Raw genomic sequence first — 20,125 nt, 5'->3', positions numbered from 1 at the left:
AGAAGTGTTTTTTTTTTTTGCTTAATAACCGGTCAGCACTGTGTTCACTTCTGAGTCCATTTTGCACAGTTTTTTTTCCAGCCCCAGCTTTGCCAAACGTACCGCCGCTCTCCTGCACTTAAAGCTCGGCGAATACAATGAAATCTCAAATTAAATTAAATGCAGATTAGCGGGACGAATCGATGCGACAATAAATATCAGCGGAAGCAGATGGAGCCGGATGCAGCGTCGGACTACAATTGCAGCGGGGACCTCATGCGATCCTGGAATTTACCCCCCGCCTCGGTGTTTGGCGGGGCGGATTCTGCTCAGGATAAACAACCTCTGTGGGCTTCGCTCAAATGTCCTGGCTTATTGATTGGAGCTCGCTGCCGCTCCGAACGGGTCGACATGCTGAGTAGCTAGATGAGGCGCCCAAATGCCATCAAAGGTCTCATTAATTATCACTGCAGCTTCTGAAATTCTAAACCCGCCACGACCCAAAATACCAAAAAATGTTCCAGGCGTCAGAACAGAGGCAAGAATTCTGCTTTTTATGCGCCCTAAAGTGATAAAGGGACAGACGAGACCTGGGGAGAAGAAAAATTTCATATCTAGGCGTTTTGTTTTTCATCTCTCCGGCCCGTTGCAGCACAAGTTAATTTCGATTTAACATCTGGAGAGCAGGCGTTTTGTGAATGAACCTTGGTGATCCGGGGGGGGGGAGCTGCAGGTGACCACCCTCTAGCTGCACCCAGATCACGATAATGACATCAATACCCCCGAGCAGGCCGTCTCTGCAACCGAAGGGGGGGGGACTTAAAATTCTATTGGCAACGTGAGGAGCCGGATCAATAACTGTGTTCTGCTGATTTAGCAGGGACCAGAGATAATATTTGTTTCTTATCACAGACCAGTGCGCCCATTTACAGCAGATCATTGGAAAATGTATTACTGGTTGTATTGTACTGTGCTTTGGGTTTTGCCTTTGTTTTGGTCTGCAGAGGTAATCACTGCTCTGTGTCCAAATGTTATTAATATAATATTAGGCGGCTCGGTGGAACGGAGCCGGCTGCTGCTGCTGCTGCTGCTGCTGCTGCTGCTGCTGCCGGAGTGCGCGGCGACGAGGTGGCGCAGGAGGCCGGAAATTGGTGCTGGATTGAAAACAACCGGATTTTAGCAGCGGATCCCGGAGTTGCCGCGGTCTACACGTGTCCAGAAACTTAAACAAATGACTCCGGCGTGCATCACTTCTTTGTTTTAAAGCAGGGGTGTCAATCTCAAGAACACAGTGGGCCAAAATTTAAAACCTGAACAAAGTCGCGGGCCAACATTGAACAAATGAACCTTTTAATATGGACCGAAACAAATTTTGCTTTAACATTGAATATGGAACAAGCAACGCTTATTCCCATACATTATATATAACTTAATTGTGGAGACATGCAAAATCAAATTATAAATAAAAAACACACCAATGGCACAGTTGTAGTGTGAAGTCTCTATGCCTAGTGTCACAGAGGAGAGGGAGTTTCTGGGTCCTGTCCTGATTGATGCGCCAAAACAACAACAGGGCATTATGGGATTTGTAGTATTAGTGGTGAATGCGCTGTACAGTATAATACTGGGGGCAGCTCTAGCAGTCATTTGGTATTGTCTTGCGGGCCAAATATAATTGCAAAGAGGGCCAAATTTGGCCCGTGGGCCAGAGTTTGACACCCCTGTTTTAAAGAGTTCGCACCTTCCGGAACAGAAGGGCTTCGCCTCCCTCCAACGTGAAAACGCCGCGTCGTCGTGTCAAAGAGCCACGTGGCGCACAAACGCGAAGATCTCGAGGGGGCGTCTCGCTTTATTAATGACCTCCACGTGTGACGAAAACATCAGCATATTGTCGTCGTTCTTATGGAAATGAATTACTGTTCTGGAATTAAAAAACACGCGCCTCACGCTGGGACTGTAATACGCCGCGTGTTTCCGCCGCTAATATTTCACCAATCCGCGGCGCTTTCCATATATTACGTGGTCACTTTGATGACTGCTGTCTGCTCGGCTCATGCATAAAGCAGATCATGCGAGGGCAATATAAACCGCCGCGCTTTATCTGGCGGGTTCCCGATGAGACCGAGCGAGCGAGCGGGGAATGAACGGCGGCTTTATGTTGGCCGCGTGAAACAGAATGATATCAAAAATAAAATTTGTGACACTAATGAGACGTAGACCTGCCATCATTACTCAGGCAAACGTATTAAACAACAGGACATAAGCGCTGAAAAAACCTCATATTTCTCGGGAAACAATGTTGACATAAGTGTTGATAGCTCTCGCTGATATATTGCCCTAATTTTAGCGCAGTGGAGCAGCGGCGCCCTGATCTATGGGATTGTGCGACTCTGATTCCCGTCTCATCTGTGAAACCTCGGGCATCTCCTGAGACCAATTGGAAAAGCCCTAATGACTTCTTTTTCCGTGCATAGTCCTAGCCCTCATTTTGAGAGAGAGCGCACGTAATTGAAATTCCTCCCATAAAAAAGTTCAGCGTTTGGGTTTGCCAGGGCACAGGTCTCAAAGTGCACACTAATTAAATACATGTAAAATATGATATCTCTGACTATCTTTTGATAGTCTGAGGCTATATAGTAATTAATCATGTACATAATGAATATTAAGTCAAAGGAATCTTTTCTCCACTTTCCTCCAGAGTGAAACATTCTTCTTCTATAAATACCTTGATTGCTCAACTGGATTTGACAGAAGCAAAAGTGCAAAGAATACTAATTTATTCTGTCTTGTAACGTAATAAAGAGAAAGAGTAATTAACCATTTGGAAAAGGAGCTCCGTATTAAGGATTTTTCTTTTTTTTTTCTGAGGCTAAATTGTTGGAATCTTTTTCACCGGGGGGTGTTATCTAATAGTTTGGTGATCCTTCTGTTTTAGTTTCTGTTTAATCAAGGGAAATATACAAAGCCATCTGTGTGAGGAGACGCTTCTCTTTTTTTTTTACTTTGGTGCATTTATGTATAACAGATTCATGAGATGTTTTATCTGAGGCTTAAAACAAGAAAAATACGATTTTTCTGTTGCAGATACAGTTGCTAATTTCTATTTTTAATTATCAAAAGATTTGTTTTGCAAAATACAACAATCCAAATAGTTGCAGAATATTTTTTTAAAACACTTCTTTTTTTTCTCCTTGCAGTAAGCTAAATGCAGGATGGAGCTGGGTTTCTACTTTGATTGCCTCCGTCTCTCCCAGCGGCCTGTTAATCACACTGAAGTATTCCAAATGTAATCCCATCGCATCTCTGACCTTTTGAAAGAGGCAGACATCAGTACAATTAGAGTGTCATAGAAAATGCTGCGAGGATTTGATGCAAATCTCTTTTAAAAATGAGCACTCCCCTGCTGACGGCGGCGGCGGCGGAGGGGCTTGCAACGAGACGCCAACAAGGTGTAACTGATAGCACTCCTGATGCCGCGTATCCACACGCAATTTAACCTTTTCCTCTGTCGCCATAAAGCATGTCGCCGGAATAAATGCACGTGGAGATAATGCGCTAATTGAATAATAAATTGCCTGACGTGAGGAAAACTGTCGTATTTCCAGCGACAAATCTATCAGACGGTGCTTCGGAGGGTTAAAGCCTGCTTGAAAATGGAAAAGGCTGTATTTCATAACTGATTTTTTTTCCAGAAATCCTCCTCACAGAACAGATACAGCGTCACTTTAATCAATTCTGCTTTGTACAGTCGATCAGCAAACAGCTCAGGCTCGGCCCGCTGCTGCACTACATCGCTCTGTTCTGCATTCGCTTTATTTTATATGCACCTTTACTTTTATTAAAATTAACGAGTTGTAGTAAAGCTGACATCTGGACTGATGCCGTTTTTTAAAAAATGTCTTTTTTTTTTTTCTGCTAACAGAAATGCCAAGTTATGTGTGAAGCAGTGTTTGTGTGCCTGATGTAAGGAGAAAAAAAGGTTGTTTATGTTTTTATATTCTTAAAGCATGAGGTTTAGCTTCAAGAATCAAATTCTAATCAGGTCAAATATTAGTGAGGATTTAAAAATCATGCAAGAGTCACTTTTGCAAAAGCACTGTAAAAATAATAATGTTCCAGCAACTGAAGTAAATACAGTAAAATAACAGAAATACAGCAATTTCCCGTATTTAAAACACAGTTCCAAGCTTTAACTTTATATTAAATCACATGTGTTAATGTTTTTTGCCTTTTTAATGTTTCATTAAGGGTATTTAAATGTTTAAAAAAAATATGAAAAATGGTTAAATGATGCTGTAATATAAATAATCCAGCTTTATATTGCAGAAAGGTGCCATTATTGGCTGTTTTTATAACATTATTAGTCAAAGATCTTGTGAAAAACACATCAAAATGCTGTCGTAGAACAAATAATTCAGTTTTTAATTTTACAAATCTACTTCTAATTTTAGATTAAATCAAGTGTGTGATGAGTTTTAGTTATACTTTTACATAAAAAGGATATTTACATGTGAAAAATAATGACATCACCTAGAAATACAACCAGTATGTAACAGAAATGCCACCATTAGTTGGGTTTTTATTATATTTAATTTTCCTTTATATAAAAAAAAAATCAAAATACAGTTTTAAATTTAGTTATTCAGTTTCTAATTGTAAGAATCTTCTGTTAATTTTAGATTATGTCGAGTGTGGGAAGAGTTTTTTGATGCAACTTTACGCAAACATCTCGTATATCTGACAGATCTGACAAAATTAAGTCCAACTTGAAAACAATACATTTAGCTTTGAAAAATCGCCAAACTACTGTCAATAAATGACTCCTTCTGATTATAATTACAATTACACACTGCTAGTTGTTGATCAAATCAAATGTAACGAGTTTTTACATAAAAATCTTTGATATTTAAATCATTTATTTCTCATTGGACACGTCTATTGTTGGAATTTTATTGATATTTTTTGTGTATTTCCAAAAATACTAAATCCAAATAAACACCACAATAGTGCACTGAATGAATGTAAGTGTGTTCAAAGCACGTCTGCATCCGAAGCTGCTCAAGCGAGCCAGAAAACCACTGAGGTCTTTTCTACTTATTACCCGTCTAAAGTTTCTCCTGCGACGCATCACGTGACCCGTCCAGTTTAGACTAACGGTAAGATGCTCCTTAATTTCCCAGAGTCCCAGATTGCTCGGCTCCAATTTTCTGTCCCTCAATACGCAGGAATCCTAAGCAGCCATTTGTAATTCACAATAATAGAAGAAGAAGAAGAAGAAAAAAAATAGCAGCGGCAGCGAAAACAATGGCTGTGTAACTGGAGGAGAAAAGCGACATGAGTGAGGGGAGCACATTACAGAAAAAGGCACAATCTACTTCCTGGTGCTCCCAGTTTGAATTTCAATCAAATTAGCGTCTCTTAAACTCAAAGTGACCCGTCTAGCTCCATTTCATCTGAAATGCTGATGAGGTTCATGGCACAATTATCAAGGCAGACATCTCTCTCAAGAGGCAAGCCTGTTGATGGCAGACAGGCCATTGAAAAATTAAATCATTTCCAGGGCCACGGAATGGCAGCTAAAGAAACAATCTGTCGCGAACCGGGACACAAAAAACCCGCACGCGCACAAACTACACACCCGTTATGAGTGTAATCACCTCCAGTATCGGTATATTTAGAGCGTTTTCCGAGGGGGGTGGCCCAATAACGTTGCAGGAAATAGGTCATTAGAAATTAACCGTTAGCATCCTGCTTTCAACTGGAGGTCTGACCCGATAACCGGATAAGACGTCGCAGTAACTTGTAATTACTGTCACATGCTTGTGTTTACGCCATATTTACTGGGGAGGAGGAGGATTCCAGGCTCTCAGAGAGTCGGAGGACGGCCGTCTGTCCCGCATCCGTCCCTCCCTATCGAGCCTATTGATTTGTAAACCAGAAAAAAAGGTATCTCGCCGTGTCACCGGAGTCAATGGAGAGACTACGGTGACCTTTTACGAGATGACAGAATGCGAGGCCGTAACGACAGAGCTACGCCGAAATGGATTAAAAACAACAATGTTAATGTCCTGGAGTGACCCAGCCAGACTCCACATCTTAATGCGATCAGGAATAACAAAGAGGAATGATGAAACCCTGCAGAAGAGCAAAGCCGGCGCAGGAATATTCCCACTGAGTCGGAGCTTTGTTAGCCACGAGAAACTTGAAAGAGATGATACTCGTTCTAACCAGTGTTTTCTCTGTTTTGTAGACAGGGTTCATTTAGGACACTTTGTGCAATAGCCACCTGTTTTTGTTGTTGATTAACAGTAAAAAGACAAATTATGATAAATCAACAAGCATGAACATTTAGAACAGAGGTGAATATTGTTGTAAATATCCTTTTTCATTGTGTCAAGCAGCGTGTGACTGATTTTAATCCAGAAATTTAATCTACTATTAAACATTTTCTATACAAAAACCGACTATTTACTATCTAAACATACAGTGGAGCAGTGGCATCCTTCACAGTAACTGAAGCCTCTCTCTCTCTGTGTTTGTTGTAATCCAATATTCTCTGTTCTATGTTTTGGCGTCACTCAGAACATGTGTGCATGTGAGTCCCTCACGTTGAAACTGAATGCCGTCTGTGCCTCTATAAACAGGCTGAGCGTGACCTCCCACACGTGTTGGAAACACTGAAGTACCGTCTGGAGCTTTCAGGCCCAAATAAATGAATTAAAATGTGTTATATTTATGTTTGTTTTTACGTACACTCATTGCATTTCAGCTAAACATGAGAGTTTATAGTCCAGTCTCAGCATGCGGCAGACATCTTAGTCATGCCCATGGGCAGTTATTTCAGGCTAACAAGACCAGGCTTGTACCTAAAGGCAATGTCAATGGTTAGCGGGTCCACGTAAAGTGAAACCAGCGAAAACAAACCAACAAATTTTTTAAAATGGTCTTTTTTCCTGCGTGTTATACTTCATCTACGTTGCACAGTCAGTGGCAGTCAGTCCAACTAAACAGTTCGTTGGATGTAGAGATGTTAATGATTGACAGCCAATCACGCAGAAGGCCAACATGCATGTTAGTAAATGTATCGTAGACCAGCTGTAGTACCTGGTTGCTCCACCAGGTGGAGCCTCTTCCTGTTTAACAACACAAGACTAGAGGAGGCGTCACTCAGACTACAGTTCATGTTGGCAGCAGAGAGCATTGTGGGAGTTTAGCAGCAACAGGACAGAGACTTCTGAGACACTTAATGCTGAAGTGTTCAGTGTGAGCCAGGACAGATTCCTACAGTCCAACTGCACATGCAGCAATGTGTTCATGATCTGATTGGTTGACAAAGACTTCTGTGATGGTTAATGACCAGACCTCACGTGTCAGGATCAACTAGAATATTATTTTCTCAATCTAGTGGAATGTTAGCTACTTACTACTTACTACTGTGCTAGACTTTAGCTGTATCAGTATAGGACACAAATTACACTCAATGTGCGTTATTGATTAATCAATTTATGGCTGATACATCCATCCTCTACACACCGCTTAATCCTCACTAGGGTCATGGGGGGCTGGAGTCTATCCCAGCTGACTCAGGGTGAAGGCAGGTTCACCTGGACAGGTAACCAGTCTATCACAGGACTACACTTAGAGACAGACAACCAAGCACATTCACACCTACAGACAATTTAGAATCACCAATAAACCTCAGCATATTTTTGGACTGTGGGAGGAAGCCGGAGAACCCGGAGAGAACCCAGAGAACATGCAAACTCCACGCAGAAACATTCCAAGTGTCCTCACTGGGACGCGAACCGGCGACCTTCTAGCTAATGGTGCTAACCACTGAGCCACCTACAGCCCATGACTGATAGAGGTTAAGAAAATTATTCAAAATTTTCATCCCTTTAACTGTTTATTTGTGAGTAGGGGCAGGACATATATTATACAACTGCCACCACTGGCTCTACAATATTCTCCCATATTTTCTGCATTTTGTAAAGTGTTTCCTTTACAGTGTGTCTGCAGGGAAACAGACACACATGAACCGGAGCAGCGCTAGTAAAGCTAACGCTACTCCAGTTAGCAGCAACTTGTTCAGTGTGTTTCACAGCAGCAGCAGCACCAGCTGACGGCTGCATTATTTTTTTTTTCTTTGCCGTCTCTTACGCACACGAGCTTTCTGGTCGTGAATGAAACATGAAGGGAGGAGGGTCTCGCTGCCAACACACCAGTTTGTTTCAGTCTGAGATGGCTGCTTTGACACTGAGCGGTCCTGAATGTTGTATACAGCACCGCGGATATTGACAGAAGGGGGTCACGTGAAGTCTCCTGAAGTTTTACACATGACACAGTGCATTTTCCAGGAACTTAAACTAGATTAATGAATAGAATAATTAGCCAATAAATAAATATATAAATATTTTAAAATACCTCAAAGTGGTTGGATACATCCACAGATGTGAAACACACCAAACGTCTCTGGCTAAAGCGTTTATCATCTGAATATCAAACACCGCTGTCAGAACAACACAACCTGATGTAATATTTATTTGTAAATCTCTTCCTCCAGCGTTTTATGTAATTCAGTGTTTGCAGTTATTTGGCTAATGAGAATCACTGATGACTGTTCATACACTTCTTCTTTTTTATTTAGCACATCATCACCAATTGGGTAGAGAGCAGTTTCATGCCTCATGAACTTTTGCACACCCCTCTGAAACGCCCGAGCTGAATCTGGATCTTTATGAAATCTTAATCTGCTGTGCTTTAAATAAACACCAACACCGTATGTACAGAGAGAGGAGGAACAAGGCGGCGCGCTGTCAGGCGGCAACAATGCAGCTCCTCGGAGAGCCTCGCAAGCAGTCCTGTCACCGATATAAATAGTGGAAGTACTTAGTCTCCAGAACTGCCTCACGTTTATTGACAACCGCCAGGAAATATGTGATTATTCACCGATCACACCGAGTCGTTTGAGTCTGCTGTAACCTCCTTCCGACTAACAATATTTAGATAAAACACGTTTAGCGCATGTGTCGCTAAAATCCAACATTTTCATTTATTAACGACAATCAACTTAGTCCAAGTCAGCTGTCCTGTAATCCCGCTGATGAATTTAATCTCCTCTGTTAGAGAGCGATCGATCACTCTCGTCAATGATACGCTCCTCGGAAAACCCATAATCCACAGGCATGGCAGGAACCGACCATGTTATGTTACAGCGATCAATGACCTTGTTATCGAATACTTACAATGAAGCTCATTAGTCAAAGAGCGGTCGATGCGTGAGCCACTTATTCACTGCGTGTATCCTAATATTTCTCTTTTTTTTGGGGTGGTGGGGGGGAAATTACTAGTTGAGGTGTGTCAATGTTGGGTTTTTTTTTTTTCTGCGGCGATAAAGATAATTGGTCCGACTAAATATATATTTACTTACACAGTTTTTATCTACTAGATGCTATCTGTCGGGTGTTTTTGCAGCCGTTATCCGAAATGTAATCAGCGGAAATGTAGCGGAAATCGCGAAAAAAGAAAGAGAAATCGCATCACCTAATATTATTATCAACGAATTAATTATTTGAAAACTGTAACCGCCGCGCAGTTTCACATCTGCCGGGGAGGTGTCCATGTGAGAAATTCCTGTACAGATTATCACCCACTTGAGTCGACTAATTGCTTGCAGCTGAATGTTCTAATTGAGCCACAACAGTCCTAAGGCTATTTTCACAAAATCATTGTGCTCATGAATATAATATGCCAGCCAGATATAAAAAAAAAAAAAACAACTCGGAGTGCCAACAGGATCTATCAAACTCAGCGAAGCCTCAATCCAATTCTCCACACTTCAGGGCCACATCAATTTCGGATGTTTAAAAAGTGAACACAGTTTTTCCACACAAGTACTAATGCGATTCTTTTTTTTTTTTTTCCCCCCCACACACTTAAATTAGCCGACCAGAGTAATTACGACAACAAATATTTTTGGCTCTCCGATCCTTTTATCTGCGTACAGTAGGAAGTACTTTTCTTGCAGCCGATTGTTCCACACGAGGAACATGTCGGCGACCACAGGACGGAGTTTCGAGGAGCTCAGACCTCACAAACACCGCATGCCAAACAGGCTGGAAGGGAAAAAATACAAAAAAAATCACCACATTTCTGACTTGAGGATAATTATTTCTGGCAGCGGGGGCATTCTTTCATTACATTTGCTTCCTATTTTAGTCTATTCTTGTAAATAAATGGACAAAGAAGGAAAAAGAATCACTAATTAGTCCCATATGCAATCTTTGTCAAGCTGTCCTTGAATCTATTTTCATTTTTTTTTGCTTTTATGATACTCTCGTAATAATTATTAATTAATCTGCTCCGTCCTGATCTTCTTGGAAAGAACTTGCACGAGACAACAGAGGAGAAAAGAAATCCACGTATGGCACTTTTCGTACATTTTTTTTGCATCACTTGGGTATTTTTTTTTTCATTTCTTCCTGCAACTTCTTTTTTTTGAAGTCGTGCACCTGAGAGAGACCTTCTTTTATCGCACATTTCTCTCTCTCTCTGCCACAATAGCCCCGGCGCTGACATCGGAATGCTAAAAACGCGTTTAAAATAACATCTGAACCGCGGCCTCTGGCGCTCTCAGGATATGCATATGAGGAATGATCCCGGGGTCCACTACAGACGCCGGCGGGGAGCGTTTCCGAAGAGGGCTGTTTGGGATTTGTTGTCGGGCTCCTGCTGGGTGGGTATTTGTGCTTCAGTGGACTGTTTTTTTTGTCCGAGCCAGGCCGAGGCCCGGCGTAATACGCGGGGCCCACAAGCGGGGAAGCCGCAGCCTTTCAAGACAGACAATGTGAGTCAGCTATCTGACTTCATCAAATGGGACTTGACAATAAACCCCCCGAATACAAGGCCTCTACTGTTTTATTTCATTATTTTTTTTATTTCCCAAGGCGGCTCGCCAGAGTTGCTGACGGTCTCATACCGTCCAATATCTCTCTCAGTGGCGAGTCATATGTCATTCCATCCTGTGCACTTTGGCTCCGGTGGCATCCCTATGTGACAACTGGTCTCATGTATTAAGTCTCAGCGCTCCTGTGTTTGCATGTGCACGTCCGATGCACCTCTACCGGTTTGCCGCTACTTCTTTGGAAGTGATAGCTGCGCGGATCGTGGCTTTAAAATCAGCAGCAATAACTTGAAAAATATCCACCGACAACTCATCCATCGTGGCGGAAAAGTGACGATTCAAGAGAAACGCTTTTGCATTCAATGAAGAAAAAACTCGAACATGAATTAACTAATTACAGTTTTAATGCACATTCTTACTCGGTGACCTGCAGCATCTGTGCAATCGCACATCGCAGCCTCCCGATTAGCTCCCGCACAACATATCTCTTGTTCGGCGGATTTATCTGTTCGCCCTGTTGCACCGCGGCTAATAAGAAGCACTTTACATCCACTAATGTTATGTGTCTGTCAGTAATGTTATCTGATGTTACCGGTTCTGGGAAAGAAAGAAAGAAAGAAAAAAAAAAAAAGGATTTATGAAGTGAACTCATCTGCAAATTTCCTTTTACCGTTGTGACCTGAAACAGTCAGAGTTTGGCAGCGGCAGCATTAACTGGATTTACAGACGAGAGTCTGTCTGTTGGATCACTACAGAGCTGCAGGGTCACTGAGCCTTTTCCACTGACCTTGCACCAGACTAGAACATGTAACCGCGATCGTCGTGCATGAAGACACCAGCAGCTATCCACAGAAAACGCTCAGAAGATTTAAAAAAAATAGACCAAAGTGTCACCAACAACAACTAAATTGTCTTTAGTGTGACTAATAATTGCATTAAACTAATACAAAAATTTCATTAAAACACTAAAAATAAACCGAATCAACATCAGGAGCCAAAACGAACAGACCATCAGTGGGAGTTTAGGAGATAAGGAGCGTCTTTGAGTCGGTCCTGCCAACAGCCTGCCCTTAATCTTACAGACAGGAATTACCAAAAAGCCAATAGAGAAGATCAGTATGTTGAAGTTAAGGAAATGCCAGGAGTGGAAGAAGTAGGGAGAAGATTCCCTGAAGTAGAAGCAGCGCGCTAGAAAGACGTTAGAAAGTGTAGCTAAAAATCTCATTTAAAATTGATAATAGCTTTCTTTTTAATGGTATTATTTGTTAGGGGTCAACCTGACCAATTACATGAGTCAGCGTTTTTCAGGTTTTTCTTTTTTTCACGAGTCATGCCAAAATACATTCATTTAAAAAATACATGCAGCTATAGCTCTGATGTATCTCAGTATATAAAGATGCAAAAAAAAAACCTTCTGTGACGCCGTCTATAGCTCTTTTGTGGAGGCATCTCTGCAGTGCCTGAGTCCTTCTAGAAAAAATGAGGTGTGCCATGATTGGACCGTCCAACATGGTGCCCACGTCTCATTCAAAGTGACCACACCCTCACTTATGCATAAATATGAGCCTCAGTACAATTAAAACAGGTGAATTATACACAAAATCACCACGAGAGACCAAAACATTTCCTTCCATCAGGCTGCAAACACGTTTATTTCTGCTGTAAATTTGGACATTTTAACATTAAGCTCAATGGGGTTCGACTTTACAAAAACTGCCTCAAGTGGTCGTTTGAGGAACTGCAGTTTTTTGCACTTGTGAATCAGTTTTAGCTTTTTCAGTCTGCAATCTGATTGGTTACAAAACGGCGCAAAAGCACTGAAAGCTAAACGTTGCTAAGCTCTATTTAAGTTGAATTCACGCAAACAATAAACTAAATACATGACGTTTTATAAAAGTTTTGCCTTGGAGGTTGTGTTTTCTAAATCTGGACACCAACATTTGTAGTTCTACTGCCCGCTACTACCCCCATGTTTTATTTATCCTCTTTCTCTTCCCCGCTTTGTGTTGCAGACGCACAAAAAGACTCGCATTAACCCTCAAGCGACCGAGCTTTGTTAGCGAGCAAAACGACAGGGCGAGGCTATTTATGACCCCATTATCTTTTTTATTTTTTATAAAGGAATACTTTTTGGAACGGCTTCACTCTAAAATGCTCTAAATATTTGTGGTTTTACATTCTTTTAATGCAAAAACAAGTTTGAAATTTGTTTTTGAGGGGAATTAACTGCAGTAAATCTCAGTCTGTCAGCTATGATTCACTGCAGGACATGAAAGTGCAGCGACTAGAAGAGGAAAATTACAATAAAAATCAAAGTGGATGATGTTAACAAAATATATATTATATAAAGCGTCCTTGAGTGTCTTGTAAAGCATTGTATAACTATTATTACGCTCACAAGCGAACCCACTCAACTGTCCATTTTACTTCACACCAAGGAAAAAGGAAAAACTCTGAAAACTTGCAGGAGAACCAGACTAGAAAAAAAAACATGGCCAGAAACATTCATTTTCAATTCAATAAATCACAGTGGCACATACAAATATATACGGCCGGGGTCGTGAAAGCCTCCACTCAGTCACTTAAAGGTTAAACTGATTTCTCCGAGAGCAAGTAGGTCAAGCTCACTAATAATCCAGAACACACTGAACCCTGATGGATCCACGTCAGAATGCTGGACATGTGTTCAACGGCGGGGGTTTCTTTTTAGCTTATTTTAAATATTGAATTCTGGAGTTTTTTTTTTACTATATTCTTCTTTTAATCTGTTTGTCAGCGTTGTTTCACCTCCCAAGCTTCTAATTCTCTTCTGTCTCGGTGCAAACATTAACGTCTCGTGGGATATCGATGCTGACAGGCTGCCGTCGTGGCCCCTTTTTTTTTTCCACACATAGATTCACTTTTGCCATTTTTGATGGAGTAAATCAATCCGACAGCAGCTCTGCTATTCTCCTTGGTGGAAGACTTCACTCTCAGGGAGGATTTTTTTTTGTGAAACGGTCGACAGCGGTCCGGGGAGGAGACGACCATTACAGCGCCCTGTCAATTATTTTTTCTTTGCAGCTTCTACCTCACCGTGGCGTTTTTTTTTTTACCTTTGCGACATGATCTTGTAGGCGTCCGGAAGGTAGCAGTTGACGTTCTCCATCTGGAAAGGGTCGGCGTCGCAGATTTTGTCGTCCGTCCGGCCGTAGTTGGCACTTTCGATCATTATGACATCACTTCCCGGACACCGCAGATCGATGGGGTAGCCCTCGCAAGACAGCTCTCTCCGTACTAAGCCAAATGGCAGGGCGGCTCGGCTGAACCCTGAGGGAGAAGGGAAGCAGAAAGAGCTCTATCAGTGCAAATCGAAGGGAGATGTGTGGCGGCGCTGACACGGAGGACGACGCTCTGAAAGGCAGAAAAGAGCTGGAAAATACACAAAGGAGCCTTCTGCAATGCACGCTCTGTGTTATTTTATTCAAAAGGGCCCTAACTGTTGGGCAGTATGAATCATGAATCCATACAGGGGGGAGAGAACCCTGACATATATCAGTATATTGAGTGAACATTTCAGATCTCAAGCGCACCAGGGAGCTAATGGTGTTAGCATGTCATCCCCGTGCCTTAACCGGTCCCGAAAAAAAATCGATAATTGTCATTAAAGTCTAGTTTGTCGGCTTAAATGTCTGGAGCCTTGTGCCCCCCCTCCGGTGACCGCCGACGTCAGCACACTGACACAACACTGATAAGAGAAATTTAGCAGCTGCTAAACACAAGAAATCTGCTTTTTGTTGCTGTTTTTTTTTTCTTTTCTCTGTCACGCTGCTGTTTTATTTCAACGTGGGAACACACTGTCATCACACAGTCCATCGCTGGAGACTTGCGGTTTGCCTGCGACGCTCATTTTTCTATCCGAAATGAAAAAGAAACAACAAGCATGACAACATGAGTGTAATTTAATCCACTTTGCAGCACTGACAATCGAAGGGAGGCTGCAGAAAAAATGTGAATGTGTGTGTGTTGGGGAAGAGGAGGAGGAGGAGGAGGAAGATCAATATTGTGGCTCTGCAAATATGAACAATGCCAAAAGCCATACTTAAACTAAAAGTGAACTACATACACAAACCAAATCTGTTCTTCAGGTCAGAGTTTTCCACAACTTTGGGATGTCAGATTCTAAAGGGGAGTTTAAAAAGCTCTGCTCCGTGAACTCAAACCACTGGCGGCACCGAATACCAACGAGTGTCGCTGCACCCAGGGGCGACTTTCGTCACCTCTCGGAGGCCTCGGACAGCAGCTCAACTTATGGCGACGCAAAAAAGGTTCAGCTCACAGGAACCGATCCATACGTGCAGTCGCTTATAATGACTTTTGTTTTTTTCGCCTTTCGTTCTCGGCGTGGCAGCAGTTTACTTAAAGCCATCGGACTAAATTGGCAAAGAAAGGCTGAGTTCATTTTGCCCTATTGAACGCTTCATCAATTAACTACCAATACAATTATCTTTGTCTGATTAAATGCTAAGCTACAGTGGCAGGGGGATTAGCATTCCGCATTGTGCCGCCGCCTCGCCAGGAAATGCTGCTGTTTTACTTTACAAAGGGAGATAAATGTCAGTTTGTATTGCCTGATCCTCCGTTTGTGCGCCAATCAGGTGAAAATCCTTCTTCTGAGGTGCTCGGGGTAAACAAAAGGATCTGTGTGAGCGAAGAAGGTTCAGCCGGCCCGGCCCGGCTGACCTCTGTGGAGCTGTATTTGTTTGGTGGCATAAGGATCTTTTCTCTGCGAGTGCTTTACGACAGCAGACTTTCTCGTGTGACCGATAGACATTAAGGCTTTTCAGATACGATAGGTTCCAGCTGTATTTCATTTTCTTTCTTTTTTGTTGCCCCGTTTCTCTCTGGAGTCCAAAAAAGAAAAAGAGAGAAACGCTTAAGGTGATAAACAATTTATCAGAGATGTTGGCTTGAGAGGAAAAAATAAAAATAAAAAAAATGAAAACACAGCATGTTAGGAACAAGACTTGACAGCCAATCTGGAGTTCATGTCAAAGCACTCCGGCAGAGCTTCGCCAAAAGACCGAAATCCGGCGTTTAGTAGCTGCACGGAGGACGTAGAGCATCGCTCAGCGCCACGTTACCGGCGTCCTTCATACACAAATCATCAGCTGTGTAACGGAGACTTGTTCACTGCTTTCCTCTCGCCAGGTGTCTCGCCAAAACGTTCGTATTTTCCCGCATATGGTGCACCTGAGAAACGCGAAAAACTATTGAAGACACACGAGGAGAAGCACATGTCGTCCGTATCGCTGCAGCGTCGTGACTCACCGGCGCACAACTGTTCTCTGTCAAACGGTTAAATCTAATAATAAATGCTCACTGTCCATCATAGACGTCTGCACTGTTTAAAAAAAACTGTAATATCTGATCAGCTTGGGCTCCGAACGCTGCAGTTATATAATAGAACAGCAGGAACTCATGAAAACCTGATTTTTGTTTATAATAAAAACTGATTTTCCAGCCTTAATTTTATACAATGTTTTTTTTTTTTAGCTTTTTGAAATAAAACAAACAAACAAAACTACCTATAAATATAGTTGAATATTATAATGAGTTATTTAGTCAAATACTTTTGGAGAGAACTTGGAATCTTCTTTAGATTCAACTATTCATGGAGCGGCAACAGAATGTATGTAGGTACATGATTATATATGTGTATGTATAGATATGGGTATGTATGTATTTTGTATTATGAAGTCTTGTTATTTAATATTATTTTTTATTTGAAAAAAATAAATAAAAAATATTTATCCCAGAAGGGAAATTCAATTATATATTATAATACAACAATAAAATATATAATATAATAATAATAAAAATTTAGATATATATTGTTATTTTTCTTTTCTTTCTCTGTTTTTTTATATGTTCGAAATCTTGCCTGTACTACTGTGTATGAACAGCAAAAAGACAGTAAACTGGATTTAATTTGATTTAAAATAGTGAATGAATGAATGAATGAACGTATAAAAAAATCAATGAGGCGTAAAACTGCAGAAAGACGTCACTATTAGTTGGATTTTATCAGAATTTTCTGTTTAAAAAAATGTCAAAATCCAGTTGTAAAGCCAGTAATTCTGTTCCAGGAATCTCCTGTTAACTCAGATTCCAGTTTTTAAGTGTAATTTAAAAAAAATAAAATAAAATCATGTGTATTTGACAGATCTTTAATGATAAAGAAATAGGTCTACCTATAGAACTAAAGGATTTTCTATCGAATACAAAGCGTAAAGATATTTTCCATGTAGACATATTGTTAGAATTACAGTAGTAAACTGGTAATTCTACATATTAAGTGTGATGTCACGTTTATGTGCGTAATCTCACACATGAATGAAGTTTCTGTACACGTGCAAACACAAGAAATTAATATAATATAAATAATCAGGCTGCATCCTGAATAACAGTACCACAAAACATAATAGTTCAGTTTAGAACTGCCAGATTCTTCTGTTAATGTGATCTGATGTCATGTGTAATGTGATTTTTTTATTATTATTTTTTTTACATGTAGCTTCAGATAAAAATCTTTTCCCCCCATATAATTACTGGAACTACCTTTGAAAAAATTTAAAATCACAGCTATTAAACACGAATGACTCATAAAATATAAACAGGATTATTATTACTATAATAAACTTTTAGTTTTAGATCATGTCCAGCACATTTTTACAGCTAATTTTACATAAAAATCTTTTTTTTTCATGTTATGTTACATAACACATATAAATCAAGTCTACTTTTGTGATTGTATTTGTATTATTTTCTATGATATCAGCAGAATAAGAAGAAAAATCCAACATTTTTGCAGTGTATTTATTCCGTCCCTTCATGCACAAACGCCTGTTTTTCCTCTGATCTGCTGAGACCGGACCAGAGCCGAGCTTGTCTTACTATAAAGGTCACATTGACTGGGAGCGGATCAATCGGGTAGCAGTTACGTCCGTCTATAGGTGGGACGCATTAACTCGCGCTGGCCTGGAAGCGAGCTGCTTTCTGGCCGTTTGTCCGACCTCCCGGTTTGATCTGCAGATCCACGGCCGTGCCCGCTGACGCCGTGCGTCCCGGGAACTCTGCTAGAACACTTAAATCAGTCACCGCGGAGCCTTTTACAATCCCTGCCGCTGGTTTTATGATTTAGAGCCGGCTGATGCAGTCTCCCTGCTTAAATAGAAAAACAGAAGCCGGAGCAACGAGGAGATAAATGTAGGCTCGAGAATCCTGCAAGACTCCGTCCGAAGCACACGAGCAGCTTGTGCAGGCTGCGCGCTGATGACAGGCTCTGTAATAATGGTATATTTTCGTGTTCAAATTTCTGGATCTCCAACAAAATTGCCGTCCTCTCGGCGCACTTTATTCGCCGGCCGGGTTTGTGCAACACGGACCGAAAAAACCTTCAAAAGCCTCTCTACATTGATTAGGCCCGAGGCTGAACTACTTTCTCACCCTGGTGTCAGATGGTATTTTTGGTTCATGTGGAGATGAGTGACACGGACGAATCGATAAGGGAACACCCAGCAGTCCAGCAAAACACATCTCGACGCGATGGACGGCGTTCGTCAGCTAAATGTTAATTGTTATTACTCCATTTAGGCTCATTTATTGCACTTTTTATTTGGTTTAGGATGAACTTTCTTGACCAAATTTCCCAATGTGGTGGCGTGTCAAGCACAAATAAAAGGAAATATTGGTCATTATTGGCCACAAATCTAAATATTTACACCGATCCGAGGTTCACTTAAGTTCTTTTATGTCGTCCAAAGCAGCGTTTCTTCTTCTACAGCATTTACAGCGTTTCTTCTTCTACGTCTAATAAATGCTCTTCGTGGTGGCAAAAAGTCATGTTTCTAACTACAAAAATGACAAATTATTCGTCATTATTGGCCAAAAGAACTGCTCCGCTGACATCTGCTCGTTGCCTAAGTCCTTTCATATTGAACAACGCCGCGTCTCCACATTAAATAAATCCTCTTTGTCTGCTTTCACACGGATAATATGAAGAAACAAAAACACCATCGATCACGCGTCGCAATTACAACAGAATAATACGATCGCAGTGGATCTAACATAAACACATCCAATGCTTACTGTCTCACTTAACTAAATAATGTGATTATTCAAATGAGCCTGAAAAGTAATCATTATTTTGCTCATGGGGTCATTAGCATAATTATTCAGGGAATGCATGCTATGAAAATTATTTACTTTCCATATGGTGACAGTAAAACACGTCAAGAATAACAATACGTGGCGAGCGTTGAGATATTGACTACATAAACCATCCAGCGACGCTTTCTTCTGCTTAATGATCTCCTAAAATCGCTTCCAGATAAAGCTCAGCGGTTAATTGGAGCAGCAGACAGCACTTGTTGCTGCGTTTCCTGGACCTTTTCTTTTTTTACCTCTGAGCTTTTCTACAAAGAGGCTGCTGAGGCAACAAAATGGCGCCACGCATAGTGCACACGGACACAAAAAAAAAAAAAACACGACCACGAGGCTGCAACTGAAGCAGCTTTTCCACTGAATTAGCTCTGGTTCCTCAACTACTGTAGGTCTATTCACGACCCGGAGGAACCTTTGTGTTCCCACCAGTTCGGAGCAGAACCGTTCTAATCGAGGCTGCGCCATCGACGGCGCATCGACTCGCTGCTGCAGAACGTTACGCTGACGTCGTCACGGTTCTGCCGTCGGGTCGGGGAGGAGCCGCCGCGCCTCGGTTCCCGCTGGGCGGCGACTCCTCGCGTTACGAAACCGATTTATTTTTGGTCGAAATGCGCAGAAGGGTTACAAATTAGACCCGAGTGGAACCAGTCGGTGGTTTTTTTTAGCTCTTTTTGTTCATTCCTCTTCACAGGTCGAACACACTTTGGATATTTGAAACGTATAATTTAAAAACTAACATTATTAAACTTGCACTCTGTGATAATGACGCTGACTGATGCACATACTGCAGTGCTAAAGCTGCATCAGAGTGCAGGAAATGCAACATAAAGTCATGCAAATTCACTCAAACACATCAGCTTGCAACTTCATTTGCTACTTAATTAAAAAACAACAACATTATTAAAGGTATACTTTGACTCTGTGATGATGACACTGATGCAGCATCAACACTGCAGCATGTGCAACAGTCACGCTGCAGGAAATGCAACATAAAGTCACGCAAATTAACTCCAACTCATCAGGCTGCAACTTTTTTTG

At 41.4% G+C, this 20,125-nt stretch overlaps 1 protein-coding gene across 1 annotated transcript in view; it reads right to left on the bottom strand.

The window, feature by feature from the left end:
- LOC103371592 (latrophilin-2) overlaps positions 1–20,125 on the bottom strand; it is a 104,696-nt gene that overhangs the window by 45,191 nt on the left and 39,380 nt on the right. The window contains exon 3 of the mRNA XM_008300964.1: positions 13,978–14,191. Within this exon, the coding sequence (XP_008299186.1) occupies positions 13,978–14,191 (214 nt within the window). The remainder of the gene's footprint in view (positions 1–13,977; positions 14,192–20,125) is intronic.

This window comes from Stegastes partitus, unplaced genomic scaffold, assembly GCF_000690725.1.
Source record: "Stegastes partitus isolate 25-593 unplaced genomic scaffold, Stegastes_partitus-1.0.2 Scaffold1614, whole genome shotgun sequence".
Classification (NCBI taxonomy): Eukaryota; Metazoa; Chordata; class Actinopteri; family Pomacentridae; genus Stegastes; species Stegastes partitus.
The sequence above is the reverse complement of the archived record's forward strand: the minus strand, read 5'-3'. Positions and strand labels throughout refer to the sequence as shown.